This window comes from Styela clava, chromosome 6, assembly GCF_964204865.1.
Source record: "Styela clava chromosome 6, kaStyClav1.hap1.2, whole genome shotgun sequence".
Taxonomy (NCBI): Eukaryota; Metazoa; Chordata; class Ascidiacea; order Stolidobranchia; family Styelidae; genus Styela; species Styela clava.
Genome location: NC_135255.1, coordinates 8,435,735 through 8,454,764, shown reverse-complemented (window position 1 = coordinate 8,454,764; position 19,030 = coordinate 8,435,735). Strand labels below are relative to the sequence as shown.

At 35.3% G+C, this 19,030-nt stretch overlaps 2 protein-coding genes across 2 annotated transcripts in view; one reads left to right on the top strand and one right to left on the bottom strand.

The window, feature by feature from the left end:
• The window catches only part of LOC120331688 (NACHT domain- and WD repeat-containing protein 1-like), a 29,977-nt gene that overhangs the window by 9,806 nt on the left and 1,141 nt on the right, over positions 1 to 19,030 (top strand). Inside the window, exons 17-23 of the mRNA XM_039398812.2 lie at positions 704 to 892; positions 1,355 to 1,527; positions 2,150 to 2,303; positions 3,026 to 3,297; positions 3,717 to 3,932; positions 8,840 to 9,598; positions 10,245 to 10,389. Coding sequence (XP_039254746.2) covers positions 704 to 892; positions 1,355 to 1,527; positions 2,150 to 2,303; positions 3,026 to 3,297; positions 3,717 to 3,932; positions 8,840 to 9,598; positions 10,245 to 10,389 — 1,908 coding nt within the window. The remainder of the gene's footprint in view (positions 1 to 703; positions 893 to 1,354; positions 1,528 to 2,149; positions 2,304 to 3,025; positions 3,298 to 3,716; positions 3,933 to 8,839; positions 9,599 to 10,244; positions 10,390 to 19,030) is intronic.
• Positions 11,271 to 18,813, bottom strand: LOC120331697 (uncharacterized). Its single transcript, XM_039398826.2, has 14 exons — positions 18,762 to 18,813; positions 18,410 to 18,480; positions 18,228 to 18,318; positions 17,229 to 17,360; positions 16,870 to 17,041; positions 15,688 to 16,377; positions 15,375 to 15,523; positions 14,729 to 14,844; positions 14,155 to 14,336; positions 13,555 to 13,652; positions 13,290 to 13,419; positions 12,824 to 13,194; positions 12,156 to 12,410; positions 11,271 to 11,569 (listed from the first exon to the last, which is right to left on the bottom strand). Exons 1-14 carry the CDS (start codon positions 18,795 to 18,797, stop codon positions 11,405 to 11,407), a joined length of 2,658 nt encoding a protein of 885 aa, XP_039254760.2. The 5' UTR covers positions 18,798 to 18,813; the 3' UTR covers positions 11,271 to 11,404.

Here is a 19,030-nt window from a genome sequence, read left to right as displayed (position 1 = left end):
GCGAAAACTTTCTATGGCGGAGCTTACAAAGGTGTTGGAGTATTTTTGTATTATAGTTATGAAGTACAACAAGTAAACTTACGTACAACAATTCGGTTATTACGTACATTGAACGGAGTGCAAAATAATTTAATATCAATCTTTGAATGAAAATCTAAGATTTTTCTACAGCACTAAATCGGACCGGAAGCTTGTTCATGCCAACAATCGTGTTAGGCCTGTAGGGTTATCCATGTAAAGTAAAGCGTATTAAAATAGCAGACTTTCTTTATTGGAAATGTTCAATACAGCCGTGATTGTGCAGTATGGTGATATAGATATTCATTGACATATGAAACGGTCGACTATTTTCCGGTACGATCCCACGGGACACAATATTTGGACTGGGAACAAAAGACGGGCAGTTTGGAAGGTCAATCTCTTCGGGTCAACTGTTAATTATCTCATAGAAATAGCATGGTTCTATTCACTAACCAAGTGATGTATAGTATTCGATGAACGTTTACATATCTAACATATTATCTATAAATTTTTAAACAAATGAACCGACACAAAATACTTTAAACACGACGTACAATTATTCCTCTACGACACTTTTAGTTACCATGCCGACGAAAATGTTATTCGACACCTGAATATCTTTTAAATATCGTTATTTATATACGATAGGAATTTAACTTTGCCGATTAAAACATTTTTAAAGGTGGACCACTACGTACCACGATCACCGGTTTTCAGACTCCAGTAACACAGGTCAAATTTTCTTCCGTGGAAAGTATTTTTGCTGCTGGATCTTCGAATGGTTCTTTGATGGTTTGGGATACAAAAAACGACGAGGTTGTGCACAGGATTGACGCTCATTCAGACGCTGTTCTTTATATTACTTTTACAGGTAGGTGGTATATGCACAATGGAACACAGTGTTCAGCTTTAAAAATTAGGTAAATAAAAGATAAAATATTTTGATATTTTATCCAAACTTTTATCCAACAGTATTGATGTTTTATACGACGTTCTCACGCCTCTCACTCGCAATGACGGTTTGCACATAAAACCTATGAAAGAAGCTATGGTAGCTACTATACGTTTGTAAAAACGGATTTTTTTCCGTTTCGGCGTTGTCCCAATTTGCGCAATTTTAAACGCCGGGGATGAGATGCTGGGCGCGTGACTAGGATATCGCCACACTGAAGAATCAATTAGGTCCTCTCTGTTTGAATTTTAATATTATATCTATTAATATTATCTTTGAATTTTTCGCCCTTGGAATAGTATGTATACTAATAATATTTCATTGTTGAGAAACAGACTCTCACTATAATAATTCTGATCATCAAAAAATCGTATTTTACAGAAGTAAAAGGGAACAATAAAGTAGCGACATGCTCAAAAGATAAAATGGTGAAAATGTTTTATTTGGATAATGGAAATCAGTGTTTTGAAGCGATTCTGCCACAACTGGAGACAACGATTTATGCTAAACTACATTTGACTGCAAATAAGATTGTTTGCGTGTCAGATCATTTGGTGAGATTTTGTTACTCCCTTAATTTTAAAATGCGATAGTAAAAAAATTTCAGCAAACGTAGCATCATTTATTAATTTATTTCGGCTCGATTTAGTCGACTAATTTTCACAATCCTGCTGTAATAGATGTTTCCCCAACCGTTCACTCCTGAAAACCAATATTGAATTCAAAAGGTATATCTACCCTCATTTGAAAGTGAAAAGCGGCTACTAAAATTTCAATTGCTACGTAGACGTTGACATCTTGCCGATTAGCAAATTTTACGGAAGTAAACAGAGACGTCGATAGTCGGGGAAACATCATCGAATAGGAAATATCCATAAATTCAAAGAATAAACACTGAGCACTGAAGAACACCAAACATTTGTGTAATTTCAATCAATTAAAATTTTCATTATTTCTGGGAAATTATACGTATACTACATATAAAAAACATAACATGATTTTTTATTTTTTTATTTTTTTGGAACTTGAAATATTTGATTTATCCCTGAATATTAAAAATCAATTGTAAAGTATTAAATGACGTGACCTCTAATTAGTAAACCCCGTGGTATTTATTATTTGTTATAAATGTTATTCAAGTTTTATTGAATGCTATTTCTATACTTTAATCTTCAGTTGCAATGTTGGGATTCAATCACAAAAGAATCGAAATTATTGATCAGTATTGACAATTGTGTTTCTGCATCTACAAGTTTTATCTCTACCGATCGTAACATGGTCATCGTTGGACAAGAAACCGGCAAATGTGTTGGATTTGACGTTGAGACAGGTTAGATAGTAGACATGCATGTTACTACTATAGTAACTACCTTCTTGTTTTTCCGTAATAGTGGCTAATAAGAAATAAATTAACGATGACGTAGCAATAAGACATTTGACACAATTTTGACACTCGGACAAATTAAGTAGCATGGTCGTAAACATTGACTCGTTTTCGTAGTTTTGAGTTTTGTTTGTAATTTTCGTGTTATAAGTCATAAATTCAAGTGTAATTCGAATAATATAGCGGTCGTTTTGTATTTGGAAGGGTTTCAGTTTAACTCAAAACAGTCACTAAAAGTCCTTGATAGATTTTAGTCCAAAACTATGTGATGTGGTTGTCAAACAAGTAGGTAAGTATTTGAAAATAAAATGCTCGTTTCTAACACATAAACCAGTTTGTACTCGTAGAAAACTCCCAAAATAGGCATCAAAAATTTTGCGATGGTAAAGTATTGGAAGTATTTCCCCCAGTTTCCCTGGTGGAAATACTCTACAGATTAAATAAGTTTTTAATCCGATGTTTCTTCAAGCCGACGAAAATGGCAGAACGGCTAGGTTAAAAATTAGTACGACATTTCAAGTCGTAGTCATTTTAAGATAAGTCGACATTTTCGACGCTTGTTTATGGTTAGTCTATTTCTCAACCGGGTACAGACGGTTGAACGATTTCACAAAATAATTTGGAAAATACAACGTGTCATAGTATGCACCAATTTCACTTGTCTCTAGGTCAAGAAACAGGATCGATGGCACATCCATCGGACTCATCCACTCCAATATTATCTTTAATTGACTTGCAACCTGAAACTAATAATATTCTCGCTGTATGGAAAGATGGCTCTTTATCATCATTGCTTGCCAGTACATTTGAAATCGTAAGCACTACGTCAAGCAAAAACGCTGACGTGATCGATTGTGACCGATCACGTGATGGATTCTCAATATCAATTTCGTTTTCAAATGCAGTGGAAGTTTACATTGTCAAAGATGGTCAAATAAAGGTATATAATTTCAACAGTTGATGGCAATGAGTACTTTAGTAATACCATATATAGTAGGGCCTGAAACGGCAATTATTGGACACAAAATGTACATATGCATCGTGTTGGTAAATTGCTGTTGTTATCTTTTATATTGTTGTTGTTGTGAAAATATTTCTTCTAGCCGCTAAATTTTGCCAAGAGAATCGAAAAAATCAACTTTCGGTACTCCCGTAGTATGTGAACCAATATGATGGACACCGGGACGTGGTATGTGTACCAGGTTAGGGTTAGGCCATAATTTTATTCCAATTTATGGCCCAACCCTAATCAGGTACACACGTACATTCAGGTGTCCGCCATCCTGCTGGTTCACATACTACGAGAGTACCCAATTTTTTTCCTCATTTTATTTCAATACCAAAATCCTATTTTTTCAGTTAACCCACAGTATAAATGATCATCATGATGCCATTACAAAGGCTAGATTTGTCGACGAACATACCCTGGCAATTGCTTACGCTACGAAGAAAGTTGTTCTATGGAAGCTAAGAGATGGGAATCAGTCACAAATAATTAATACTTGGGAAGGTACAGGAGCTTCGATCGATCACCTTGAGATTGGGGAACGTGTGGGAGTTACAGCTTCTTCCCAAGTGAGAAATCTATGCTAATTCTAACTTCTGATTGTAAAAAAAAATGCAAAAAATGGTTGTTTTTGAAATCGATTGAAACGATATTAGATTATTCACAAAAATCTTTTATTTTCGGAGATTCTTGTTTCGGCTTCAGAAATGTTAAAACTGGTTAGATTTACACCCACTTTCATATCGATGTGTGTGTGTGGTATGGTAATATATGGCGCTTTAAACAATTTGAGTCTTTTGCGCCAGACAATTTAAATCAAAATTTTGTATATGCCTATATGACTCTCTTGGTAGATTTCACAAAATTAACAAGAGCAGGGAAAATACTAGGGTCGCGTAAGATAGCTTTGAGTTGAAATTCAATGCCATAATCGCGGCATTTCATCTTTAGTATGCGTCTTTCATTTCTATATGCACGACAGTTCATTAGAAAATGTTCCACTGTCTCTGGATCATTACAGAAATCGCAAAGTCCATTATTATGGCATCCTATTTTATGGTGATGCCCATTTAAACGGCAATGTCCCGTCTGAAGTCGAAATAAAATTTTGTCCATTATTCGTGGTGACCAAGTGGAATTCTTGATGCTGTCTTCAATTGAGGGGAAAATTGTCTTGTAATGAAACGCTTGGTCACTTTGTATAAAATGTTGATCCCATTTATTAGCGCAGAATTGTCGAATTTGTGATTTGACTTTGTTTTGTGATTGGGATAATCTTTTGTCCACATCGACTTTCGCCGCTGATACCTTTGATATTTTGTCGGCGACTTCGTTACCCGGAATGCCAACATGTCCTGGAGCCCATAGTAGTGTGATTTTGCATCCTTGTTCCTGTAACTCAAAAAGACAAGTCTGAATATTTGAAGATATATTACTAATTTGATCCGAGTTATTATTTATAGCGTGTATAGCAGACATACAATCCGATATGACAAGTATATTCCCTTTATAGTTATTTTTTGACCATGTAAGGGCACTATATATTGCAAAAACTTCGCAATCAAACGAGGAACAGTCTTTGTCTAGCCTAAAACCCATACGAGAATTATTATATGGAACATAAACCGCAGCACCGCATTTGTCATCAATTTTTGACCCATCGGTATAGATATGCACGTGTGATTGATAGGATTCATTTATATAATTCAAACTTATAGCTTTTGTTTGGTCAGGCGTATACCAAGGAAAAAGTATATTCGATAATGCATCGTCGATATTAATTTCGTCCAAATACCATGGGGGAATTTCTTCGGCTTTAATAATACTAATATCCAATTAGTCAATATCGAAAGTCCTTGCAATCATACCAAATGTACGAAATGCTGGAGAGTTGGGAAATATTTCATGCCATGAGTGTTCGATGACTTCGTGGCAAGGATGGTCAACAAATGTTAGCAGTTTAGCCTTATATAAGAGGCATAATTGTAATCGTCGTATACTCAATGGCATCTCATTACAACAAACTTGTAAAGCAATTTTAGGCGTACTCATCATGCCACCTGCAGCGATGCGTAGACTTTGAGATTGGATAATTTCGATTTTTCTTATGGCATTTATTGATGCTGAAAAATAGGCTTCCATACCATATTCAATAATGGGTCGAACTAGGGATCTAAGCAAACGCAGCAGATTAATCCGTTTACTACATTTTTGTACAACATATTCGATATGTCTCTTATAATTTAAGCGCCTATCGAAATAGACTCCGAGGTATCTTACTTCATTCCTGACTGGGAGTATTACACCGTTTATGTGTAGTTGTATTGGTGGTAATTTTCTCTTTCGGGTGAAGAGTACAACTATTGATTTTGTGACCGAGATCTTAAAACCCCATTGATTGCACCAGGACTGAATGCAATCCAACGAGTTCTGAGAGGAAATGATTAAATCTTCAATATTGAGACCAATATGCCATAGAGCGCTATCGTCTGCAAACAATCCAACATTATCTGATGAAATAGTACTAGGCATATCGTTTATCATTATATTGAATAGCAGTGGGCTGATTACGCTCCCTTGAGGAATTCCGTTTTCTAATGAGAATATACTTGAAAGACGACTGCCTATTCTAACCTGAAATGAACGATTTGTCAGAAAAGATGCAACAAAAATCCAAATTTTCCCGGTGACACCAATCTTATATAGTTTGTATAACAGTCCTCTTTTCCATACCATGTCATACGCTTTTTCCATGTCTAAGAAAATGCCAAGTACAGATCTTTTATTTGGTAAAGCTTTATATATGTCATCGTGTAATTTTAGATATGCATCAGTTGTAGATCTCCTCCACCTAAAACCGCTCTGTTCTCTACATAATATGCCATTTTTTTCAACAAACCACTTCAGTCTGCGAACTATAATTCTTTCAAAGACCTTACATAAATTGCTAGTTAAAGATATAGGCCTATATGAAGATCGTTGGTCTTTTTGTTTATTGGATTTAAGAATCGGAATTACAACAGAGCGTACTCCCTTTGTTCAAAATCAAATTGAACAATTTGAGTAATATGTCTTTACATTCTGCGGGCAATTTTATAAGCATCGCGTAGCAAATCTTGTCTAGTCCTGGAGCAGTGCTTTTTCTTGGTTTTAAAACTTGATTAAGTTCTTTCATTGTGATATTTTTATCCAATTTGTGATTAGCCTTGAAGATTGTTACGTCATGTGAGGATTCGAATGCGATCTTTCTTTGAAGAAATTTCGGAGTGTAGTTTTCATTGCTACTGACCGCCGAGAACGAACTCGCCAGAAGCTCAGCTTTTTCGGAATCTTCGATTGCTGTTATACCATTGTGTTTAAGGCCGGGGATTTGTTCGTATACCTTGCTTTTAGTGAAGCGCCTAACCATTTTCCATACGTTGCTGAGTTTTTCATTCTTGTCCAGTGAGCTACAGTAATCATGCCAACTCTGCCTTTTAGCCTTTAATATTATTCTTCTTGCTTCAGATCTACGTTTTTTATACATTATCACATTTTCGATGGACATCGACCTTTTCATTTTAAGGAACGCCGCTTTTCTTAGCCGTATGGCTTTGTCGCAATCAGCATTCCACCATGGGATGCCATTTTTTGTGTAGGATTTTGTTCGTGATATTGATTCATTTGCTGCTAAGATAATCGCATTTGTAAGAAAATCATTGAATTCATTTGTATCGCTTGTGACTATATTCTCACTGATGCGCGTTTTACTTAATTCCGAGAACTTATCCCAATTTGCTTTATCGAGTCGCCATGATTCCATGTAATTACTTGTGTCACCGACTTGTGTTACGTTAAAATAAGTTTTAACCATTACGTGATCACTTCCCAGTAACTCGTTGGTCACAATTGTATTACATCTATGGGCAACATCAGGAGATGCTATTGTTAAATCCAATAACGACCAATTATTTACTCTGTTATGGGATAAATTTATCCTAGTGGGAACAGAGGTGTTAAGTACTACTAAATCTGTGCTGCCAATAGCTCCAGCAAGAGCTAGTTCTCGTTGATTGTTTGTTGGGCTACCCCACAAGAAATGATGTGAATTAAAATCCCCACAAAAAACTGTTTGTCGTGAAAATTGATCAAAAAATCGTTCGAAGGCATATTAAGAAATTCTAACATCAGGTGGGACGTATACATTGACTATCTTAAGATTTCCCAAACTGACACTTTGAGCTTCTGCGCCATTTAGAGGTTGTAAAGGTATTTCAACAAAAGATATATTATTTTTTATAACAAATAAGATGCCACCACCTTTACTAATCAATCTATCTTTGCGTACTAGGGTATACCCTGGTATGCTAGGATTATACTTTGGTGTGAGATTGCTTTCTTGGATGGCTATTACGTCAGGTTTCGGGTGTGAAGCACTAATAAAGTTTTTCAATTCACCTAGTTTCCGGTATATACTACGGCAATTCCATTGGATGATAGTTAATTTTACTTTTTGGTTGAATGTTGTTTTATTGCATTTTTAAGGTTGCCAGCGTCGACATCGAATCCAAATTGAGCGCCAGCGGACATCGAGACAATAGCGTAAACATCACATTCTTTTCCACTTTGAGAAACCTCCAGCGTATTTTTTATGACTTCTGCGATAAATGCGAAAAAATGTATTGGGTCCAGAGATATAGGTGCATTCTTATCTTCATTTACTTCTTTCGAATTGGGGCGACTAAATTGGCCTATAATAGGCGCTTGTTGAGATGACTTATCTGATGACAATATATCTTTCGACTTTCTAATCATAAGGACAGGTGTACTTCCTTGAAAAGGAACTTTACTGGGAAGAGCCGGAAAATCATTTGCCGAAAATTGCGCAGTTTCTGAAATAGTTTGCTTAATGTGGTTCTTTGCCTCCTCATACGGTAGTTTAGTACTCGCCATTGTTTTTTGAATAACGTCATTTTCTTGACTTATTGTGTTAATTTTTACTTTACTTTGGGCATTAGAATTACTATCGTCCCCCTTCCTTTTCACTCCGGAAGAAGTTGGCGATTCATCGCCGTCCATCTTATAACATAAAACAGCTTTATCCGTAATAAACGTTCACTCTCCAAAAGAAAATTTGTACCGGATTTCAGTCAATTGCACTTTATATACAGCAATATATACAGATCGAATATAAAGAAACGATCTCACCGTATTAATGTAGTGTTGTATCCAGTTTCTTCCACAAAAAGAAGATAGTTTGTATCCAGGTTTATGCTCACAAAGACGTCCGCACTGCGCGACGTCGCGTTGTCGAGTGTGTTCATATCGATGTCATTATTAATATAGCAGAATTTAAATATTTTTCTGCTTTCTAGTACTTAAGTACCGAAATTCCCCTATAGAAGGAACACCACTCAAAGATACAATATAGAGTAATTTCAACAAACCCAATTATTTCTGTTTTTGCTCTTATTTGATCAAAATTTACTTAATTCAGATGTTTTATCTTAAACTATGGGATCTACGCACAGAAGATGTTATACCACCGCATCCTAGCTTGCAACTTGAGGAAACAACAAACACACTGAGTTCGGATGGAAAATATATAACTTATGAAAAAGATGGAAAAGTGGTCACACAGTGCATTGAAGACGTTAATAATATAAAAGAATCAAATGAAAACATTCAGATTATACCCGGCTTAGACTCTCATGCTGTCAAATCAGTGAAATTCTCTAACCAAGGCCAAAGTGTAATTGTTTTGCAAATGAATGGAAAAGTCATGAAGTTTGGCAATGATATTTCATTCATGAATGAAGATACTAAGGATTTGCCAAATTGTCCTAAAATGGAGGAACAATCAAGTTTTTTTGAGGAAGGAATCCACGTTATCCTAATTTTTATTCCGAAAGATGAAAAATACATTGGAGCTGTCATTAAATCTTCTGACGAGAAGACCGCTTCCAGCATTCTCTTACTAAATGCTGATGATTTGACAATATCCCGACGAATAAGCTTGAGCAAAGCCAAAGAAATTGGCAACGTTACAGCGATACGTGCGATAGAAAATGCTATTATTCTTGGAACTAGTACTGGATGTCTTTTTCTTTACTCTAAAAATAACGAAGGGCAATATCGTGAAAGTGGGGCGTTTTCGAGTCACCAGAATTCTATTACCTGTATAGCTGTGAGCAACAATGATAACCTTCTATTTTCTGGATCAACGGGACGAGTTCGAAGAATATGGACGTTGAAGGTAGTTTCTATATATATCAATTCAAGAGTTAATTACATATTGAAATTTTTTACTAGAGTACGGCTCGCACTATTTTTCTGTATTCTATAGTCAATACAGACGCTGGATTTACATTCATTGCAGGAGACTATAAATAATTTTTGGATTGAATAACCAATCTTTACTAGTTTTATTTTATGCGGTTTTTAATAAATAAACGAATAATTTTGAACGTTTATTGAAAATTGATTTATTTTATACTTTTAACTTTAAACAGAAACATGAAGTTTTCTGATTAATTTAGTTTAATGAAATTTTTGAATATTCCTAAATATTTATGAGCTGAATATAGTTCAAAAATGTCCATTATTCTTCATTAACAATCCTAGTAGCTAATTACCGGAATCGTATATAAACTGATGTTGCAGATGCAGTAAACTTAATTTAACCAATGGTAAAATAATTCATTACACACATTAATAAAAGAGTGTGTACGTTTGTGTGAGTGTTGAAGCCTCTAACACAACTACTTTTCATTTCACGGACCACACTTTGCAGAAACCTAGTCCAGTCGTAAATTTAATGAATAAAAGTTCAATTTAAAATTTTATTTTCAATTATGAGTTACCGATTTGAAATGTTAAATTTATGTTTTTATGTGTTGTAGAATGGTATCGCAAAGGTAAAGCATGAACTACGTTTTGAATCATTGCTTGAGAGTGGAGTCACTTGTGCACAATTTTCTCCTGGTGATAATTATCTTTTCACGGGATCAAAGGAACGTTCGATTACTATTTGGGACACGGAAACAGGTTTGAATTAGTAATTTCTGTTATATTGTAGATCAAAAGCAAGTTGAGTTGATATCAACATACAACTTGACTGATATGTGTGATGTGAGCCTTTCAAATGATAGCACTGCTGTCTAAAACAGGGAGATTGGTTTTCACGACCTGTGTCCTTTATGAGACTAACTCTTGTCTTATTAGTATTTTAAGAATCGCGTGTTCAAAGATGCGCTACAGTCTGACATTGCGTGCTTTTTAACTTGAATATTCTCACTCTTTGACGCTGTTTAAATTGAGTATCGTTATTTAATAGTATTGAAATCTTTTATATTCCAATTTCGTGCATCTAGAATGTCTAGTAACTGCTGGTTAGCTATTACCATACTCGAAAAAACCGGTCATCGCACGATAAGCTGTATTACCGTGCCATTAGGTCATTTTAATAATACTTGCTCCGCCGAGATGAACATGCGATGTTAGAATAGCTCATATTATTAATGGACATGGAATGTACAAATGGATCGTTTCGTTATATGTTGTTGTTAGTATTTTTTTCTTCTCGTTGTTATGGAAAAAATTGCCTTTCTCCTTAACTATCGGACCAATGGCGTTGAAATTCAGTGGTTAAATTCAATTGTATTTTTCGCTAGAAGTCTAATACTTTCATTTATTTCGAAAATTTCAGTGGACTCTATGGAATTCGTGTGTGATGATGTCGTCAAAATTGCAAAATGCGCATGCTGTGGCGGTTCCGCATTCGCATTAGTCGCCAGACGACGTCGTGAAAATTGCGGTACCGGTAGTCTACGCTTACAGATTGCATATCCGTGATACTTTGTTTTGGGATTCGTGCCCATTTATTTGAGCATCGCTGTCTTGTTAGAAATAGGAAGAAATATTTTCTAGTGTGCAAAAACTTTTTATTTCAAAATACACACACATCAAAAGCAAAAAATCATGGCGAACCACATTCGCTGCAAATAAATTGAACGAGTGCATTATAAATATCTCAATGAATAGAGTTTTTTGATTTTGACAGTCACTGCCTCATACGAGCGTCGGTTGCTCCTTCAAATTTGTTCAATTTGTCAATTCTTTTCATCAAACCTGTCTTGGTTTTGCTCTTTCGTCGTTCGGATTTCTTTTCATCATTTCTTATTTTCGATGCCTCAATAACAGGTAGCTTGAGCATTCCTTTTTTGATCTATATAAAAATTCATTTCCGTTGTCATGATTAAAAACAGGATTTGGCCAATAAAATAGCGTGTAGTAACGTCCGAAAAAAGGGAATATTAAATGCACAAGACAGTTTTGTAAATATTTGATGGAACATAATGTTTATCAGTAAACGAGTAACGATAGTTCGCGACAATGCCGTACTTACCCATTGGTGTTTTTTTACGGTTTAAGTAATATTAGTCATATTATTTCAATAATTGGATATGGAGTGCACAGAGGGATCATTGTTTTAGGGAAAATCGCCTTTCTCCACAACAAATCGACCAATCGATTTCTAACTTTCAGTAGCCTACTTGAGGATGGACGAAGTGGCTGGGGGGCTCTTAGGCCTACTTTTTTTAACGTTTTTCTGAATTCCAAGTATATTTCTTCCAAATTTTGCTGCATTATTTTGATACATTGGAACACATTTTATGCGGTATGGAAACATATTATTTTGCCACGCTTGCCTGCCGATCATTTAAATCCAGCTCGGTGCCTAGTCAAGGCCTTACCGGTACCGATACGCTACCGTGTCCATCTATTTGAGCATTGTTCTTTTGTCCACATACCTTACTGTTTTTCTCTTTTACGTATCCTGGCATCATGAAGTAAGAAAAACTAAAACTTTCAGTGAAATTCAGAACAGTCATTCCGTCCAAAAATGGGAAGAATGTGCTTTTATTTTTCTTGCTTTTACTTCCACCTTCCTCTTCTGAATCTGACAAGCTGGACAAGTCGGAAAAATTGTAATCTTCGTCGTCGCTCAAGAAAAAATCGTCGATGAATTCCGATGGGATGTCCTCCAACAAGGGATCGATTATTTTCTGTAGATTCATAACAAGCTATTTGTCATATATACAACGCATCATAAATTTTCCCAACCCAGCCCATGCACTTCAAACTACTGCTTCTTAATCTATGTTCATTACAATCGTGAAATACAGATATTTTACAAACCATAGCCAAAGTATTAATGGATATTTTCAACACATATATATTATATTCCTTACAACTACCGCAACTGCCTCTGAATAGTGAGTGGCCCACATCATTTTCTAATTATCAGACTGCTACCAAGTTTCTATTCAAAGACGAAATAATTCACCTGATCATTTAACACTTTTAATGTGTCGCAGTTATTTTACGAATACCATTATTACCATTCTGTTTACGGGAGACCTGGGTTACTGGAAAATGTACCGATTATTCAATAAAAATACATTAAAACAAAAAACACCTCTTTTGTATCAGCCTGTGGTATTTCATCTTCAATGCTTGTCAGTAAATCATCAACTTTCATTTTTGACGCAGCTCCTTTGCGTGCTTTTCGTCTCGGTTTTGGCACCTGTATTTCACCCGTGTGTGCTTTCATTACCGGTATTTTTGCATCAGTATTTTGTTGTTCCAGAGCTGCTTGTTCCATCGCTGTCAAAGCGGCTGCACTCGTCTTAGTAACTCCCAAAGTCAAATTGTCCGGTTCTGTACCAGATCGTATACTGTGATGAGCTGCATCCTGGTATTTTGCTTTAACTTCGTCCTTTTCTTTCCTCACTTTCTTCTGAATTTCCCTTTGTCTTGCGAATGTCGAAGGAGTTGTAGCTTTCGAACCTGGAAAGTTGGAAAACTGAATCAAAAAAGCTTTTGTAAGTCAATTGGAGCCTCTACAACTTATGTTAATACATACTGTTCTATACATAACCCACCTTCTCCGAGAATTGTACTTCTTTTCTTTGAAGGATCAAAATTTCTGGCGCTTGTTCGATTCCCAACTCCAGTCTGTGAACTTGTTACTTTGTTTGGTTGTCCTGTACTATACGAACTCGAGTCGTAATTCTGCAATAAACACACCAGCGATTTGTATATATAGCCACCTCATGGTCTTCAACACCACCATTCTTTACTAACTGCCCTAATTTAAACGCTATAAATTACATACTATAACATTTCTCGTATTGAAAATTTACATACCTGAAATTTGGTGTTTGATATTACTGTAGATTCTCGTCTCTGACTCATTGTAACTGGTCTCGGAGTAATTTGAGTGGTTTCTCCTTGGCCTTTGGCCGCTGAGTATACGAAGCGTTAAAAGATTAAATTTAATAATTCTCATAACGAGAATATCGGTCGGAGACTAAAAACTTATCGATCGGAGGTTAGGGGATCCTCCAAAACAGCGCTCTTACTCCATAACGACACCGTGTGTCCCATCACTAATTAATTAATACCTCGCTATTTATACGACATAATTCATCGAAAATCAATAGGCTTCTGTTCCGAACTATGATGAATGCACATGCAAAATTTGTAGCAGATTCAACCTCGCTTTTGTGAGATATCACGTGTATCTAACAGACAAACAAACAAACAGACAAAAAACAAACCTATCAACATACTTAATGATCTTGAGATCGATAAGTAATAATAGCAAGAGAGGACAACTCTACGTGCTGTCCAATAAATAATTTAAATTTCCCAATATCAGTCTATTTCAAACTCTTTACATTTATCTGACTACAGATCTTTCGTAGAATAAGTCAAGATAAGTAGGTACAATCAGAATTCCCTTACCCGAAGCGCTATCCGCGAGTGATCCCGGTTTTGTCGTCGGTTTTCCTGTTCTGTTTTTTACTGTGGTATTTATAACGTCTTGATTTCTGGTAAGAAGATTCTTGGATCTCTTCTGGAGAAGTTCTCTTTCACTGACGCTATCTATTTCGCGAAACGATACGACGCTGGGTGTGCGTCCAAAACTGTTATTAGAGAATCAATATCACAGTTTTTATTTGTGTTGTGCTAGTATAAGTATGTAATGTCTGATTACACACTACATTTCATATAGAAAAACAGCGAGTTACGAGACATTTTAAAAAAGAAAAATGAAATTGAAGATTTGATTCATGAATTTTTCAAAGATATATTCATCAGAAAAACTTAGCTTCTGAACAAAAATGGGAGTAGACCAGTTGAGCAATGAGGTCGTAAATTTATGCCGAAGTGTGTAATTAGGGCGCTCACGAAACTAACTTCTTATTTAATTTACTTATGATGCCGCCATGTTAGCATTTTTGTACTGAATCAGTGTGAATTGGTCATTTCTGTATATACAAAAGAATAAACGAATACCACACTATATACGCAATACCTTCTGTCTGAATCCATATTTCGCAAAGAATTTGAACTTGGGGATTCATTGTTAATATTCCTTGATGATCTGCCTGTTGAATCTACTGCAGGAGCTGGTGTACCAGAAGGTTGTAACTGTTATGGCAAAAGAAGAAAAATAATTAGTAAAATTTAAAAAAATAAATAGCAACACAACATTTACGGAATACTAATCCGCCCATTTTTCTGTACTATGTGTACAAAAAAAACTAGCATTGACCGATCGACAGGTACATTCCAGTGTTGCAGAAGTATTGTTGATATGAAATTAATTACACTGTTTTGTAACAACTAGCATACTCTGATAATAAAATTTCTTGGTTGTTGAAAGGCTGCTGAACATTTAATCATCACATGTTTGTTGATATGGATGCAGGTAGCAAATCATATCAAGGCTGTCTCAATTTATTTGGCATGGACCCAATTATGTTATAAATCAGAGAAATATGGAAAGAAAATTATGTAGATATCTAGACTTTGATTTTAGAAATTCATTTTGATATGCATCTTCCGAAAAATCTGATTCAAGTATTAATTTTGAACGCCGCAGAACATTTTGCCTCCATGCACATATTGTTGTTCTCCATGTATGATCAATACTCAACGATACTGTTTTACGTGCTTACTGTCAAGTTTTCGATGTCCAATTCATCGTTAGAATCAGCTACATGCGAATCTTCATGCGAAAAAATGCTAGATTCTGTTTCAAAGTCCGAAAATGTTTCATAAACAATTTTATGAAAGCCACCAGTTCTAGGCCATATTCGGAGTTTACCTAGAAATTGAATATTAGCTTCAAACTTTTTTCAAACTCCAGTATTGATGTTGTAAGACACAATGAATAAGTCATTTTAACAATTCTAGCCTCTTACATATAAATTCTAGTTATTTTACCTTTTTTAGGTTTCAGAAAAAACAAAAAAATATACCGTTTCATACCTTTTTTGGATAACGGGATGCGGAATTTGTTTTTAGGCTGTAATGCCCCTTCTTCATCTATTTGTCCGCCAATGTAGACCGTCAAAATTCCAGGTTTTCGATACGCTTCGTCTATTCCCTCATACTGAAGAAACTTTGCAGGTAATTCGGCAAGTTTACGATCCAAAACAAATTTCCATTCGCATTTTTGGCCCCTGTTGGTTTGTACAAACTCTGGAAACGCCTTTTTGGTTTTGACAAAAATTTCACCGACGTTTTCAAATTTTTCATTTTCAATTCCTGTGTGCTTTTTCTTCCATTGGTATATAATTCCGGTGTCTGTTACACACGATGCTGGTAAAAATACGTCTTGCCTCATTCTCCCAGAAAAAAAGAATTGTCTATTTTCACATAGCGCCAGCAGTCCTGTACTAAATATCGTAGTAAAATCAATCGGTTGACCGCTAGCTAAACAAAACAATTTCTTTTTGGAATGTCGTGAGCAAGAAAATGTATTCTCTTCGTAAATAGGAATAATTTGTGGATTTTTTGATTTTCTTCTCCCCTTGTATGCGCCATTAAATGTGGGTGAAAATAGAATCGAATTTCGTTCCCTTGTTGTTGGAATAAAATTGAAACTTCCTGAGATGGTCTTGCCACTTTGTGAAGTCATCAACACGGGACTGAAATAGTTCGCTGGTGGTTCTAGAGCTGAATGGAAAGATTGTTCGTTATCACCTGATTTATTGAACATGAGGTGTATCTCAATCGTTTTGAAAAATTCTTTTTCTTGTTTTTGTTTGGACCCCAATCAATCGATTTCAATTTTTAGTACTTTAATATGAACGATACAACTACTATCATATATATATATATTTTCGCCTATGTTCATGTCCTGTGGTGCTCAACGACTTACTCGAATTTTTATTTTTATTTTAGCATTGCGCCAGGCCAGTCGGCGCCATTTTTTTTAGAAAACTTAGTGATTAGATGAAGCTTTACAGTGTATTCCTACAGTAGTGGGACAGATTTACCAGCTCATCCTCTCATAGGATACTGCTATACTGTGGGTCATTATTTCTTCTTGTCATTTTCAAAATCTAATCTAAAATTTTTCTAATCATTTTTCAAAAATTTAAACGAAACATTGGTTGTAAATCATTTAAATGTAGTCTTGATTGTAAATCATTAAAACCAACCGACCTTTACTCGATAGAATTCGAAATTCCCCGTCTTCTTCGTGTTCATTGATTGAATTTAAAACGTCCGCGACGGAGGAATCATCAGTGAAGCATTCATCAGAAAGTAATTTGATAATATGTCGAGCTTCCTGGTTGCCCAGATGTACAAGATGATCTTGGGCCAGTGTAGCTTGCTTGATAAATAAGGATATTTGATTATGTTTTACTTTTTCAAGTTCAAGAATACGCTTAGCCCAATTTTGAAAGGTTCTCAAAATTCTACTTTTATAGATTAGAAATTGAAAAGAGATCAAAAATATTTGACGCAACTAATATACTACTGGAAAATTTTAACTATTGGAAAATTTTAACTATAAATACCTCCACACAACAAGAAGGTGCATCTTTATTTCCTTTTCTCCAAGAGTTCAAACAACATTGACAATGGAATAAACCTCTCATTGAAAATGAATATTCACGGCTTTCTCCAATTTTCATACTCGTGATTATTGCCTGAACAGTTTCAGAATAGTATTTTCACATTGGTCTAAAAAAACTCACTATCCGGATAATTTAAATTCGGCTTCTGTAGTATCAACTATTGTTATTATTGGACAATCCATACGGAAGTGTACATATGGATCGTTTTGGTATTATATATATTGTTGTTACTTATCGATCTTGTCGTTACTTATCGATGTCGTTACTTATCGATCTTGATCGGTAAGTATGTTGATAGGTATTTGTCTGTTTGTTTGTTAGATACACGCGATATCTCACGAAAGCGAGGTTGAATTTGCTCTAAATTTTACATTTGCAATCATCATATCTCGGACCAGAAGCTTATTGATTTTGGATGAATTATGTCGTATAATTAGCGAGTTATTAATTAATTAGTGATGGGACAGCGGTGTCGCTATCGAGTCAGACCAAGGATACACGCCGCTAGATCGATAAGCCGGCGATCTCTGATCGTTATCTCGTTGTTCATGTCAGTCATTCTCCCGTCTTGTTATTGTAAAAAAAATTACTTTTTTCATTACCTATACCGGACCAATCGCTTTGAAATTTTCAGTAGTGAAAGATTGTATATTTCGCTAGAGGGCTATTACTTTATTTCTTAATATAAATAAAATAAGAAAGCTATAAGAGAAGTACAATCATACTTCAATATGTCGTTACCTGGACGTGAATAAACGAACAAGTTGCATTTAGCCGCACCGACGTTTGCCAGTTATGCTAAGAATATTACCACTTATATCTATTGGAGTACGTACGTATTCAATGTAGTATATATACTAGACTAGATCAACTTGACCACATGAAATTTTGATTTTTTTAATATAGTAATATTAGTAAAAATAATACAAGGTCATCTACCTCGACTATCACATCTTTCGTATACAATTCCAATATGCTCCGTATTGTCTTCGGAATATTTTTATCGTTTTCATCAACGCGAAAGCTGTCACTGGATAAAACACAAACATACAACTCCATCAACTGCCATTAATTGAAAAATTAAAATTATAACACATCGCAATAAATAATATAAATTTCACCTTTCTTTTTGAGTTTCGACGCCCATATCCCCTTTATCAAATGACGAGAAGTGAGTGATCGTTGGTATTTCCTGAAGTGAGACGAAAAACATTATCAAGTGCCAACAAACCATTGAGATTACCTACGAATTTAGGTCGTGTTTCTGTTTGCTCTCATCCTTGCCTATCGACATATGGTAGCATTGAATCCTTTTAGAATGCGCTTATTTATGCAATGCGTTTTCGAATTTAAGAGGTAGAATCTACTGCGGTAGTAATGGGGTAAAGTTAGGTGAGAACTGTAGTCTATCTAATAGACAGAGAATGGTCTTTAGAAGGTATTCATTCAACTACAATTTGTTATTTAACTCACCCGATCATGCGGTTTGCCTTCGATACACCCTGACATCTTTCCTTTCGTGTGAATTGTCGCAAAATGAAATAGAAATTGTGTAAAAATTGGGAATTCAATTGTGACGTCATTATAGCAAGATTTCTTAAATCATCAATTGTATTGCGGATTCATTACGTCACAATAAATGTTACACTTCCTATTTGGAAAATGCAGCGTATGTTCACTGTTTTGTTTTTTGTACTTTTTTTGCGTTTTTGTGGCCTTTGCTAATATGCACAGGAAACAAT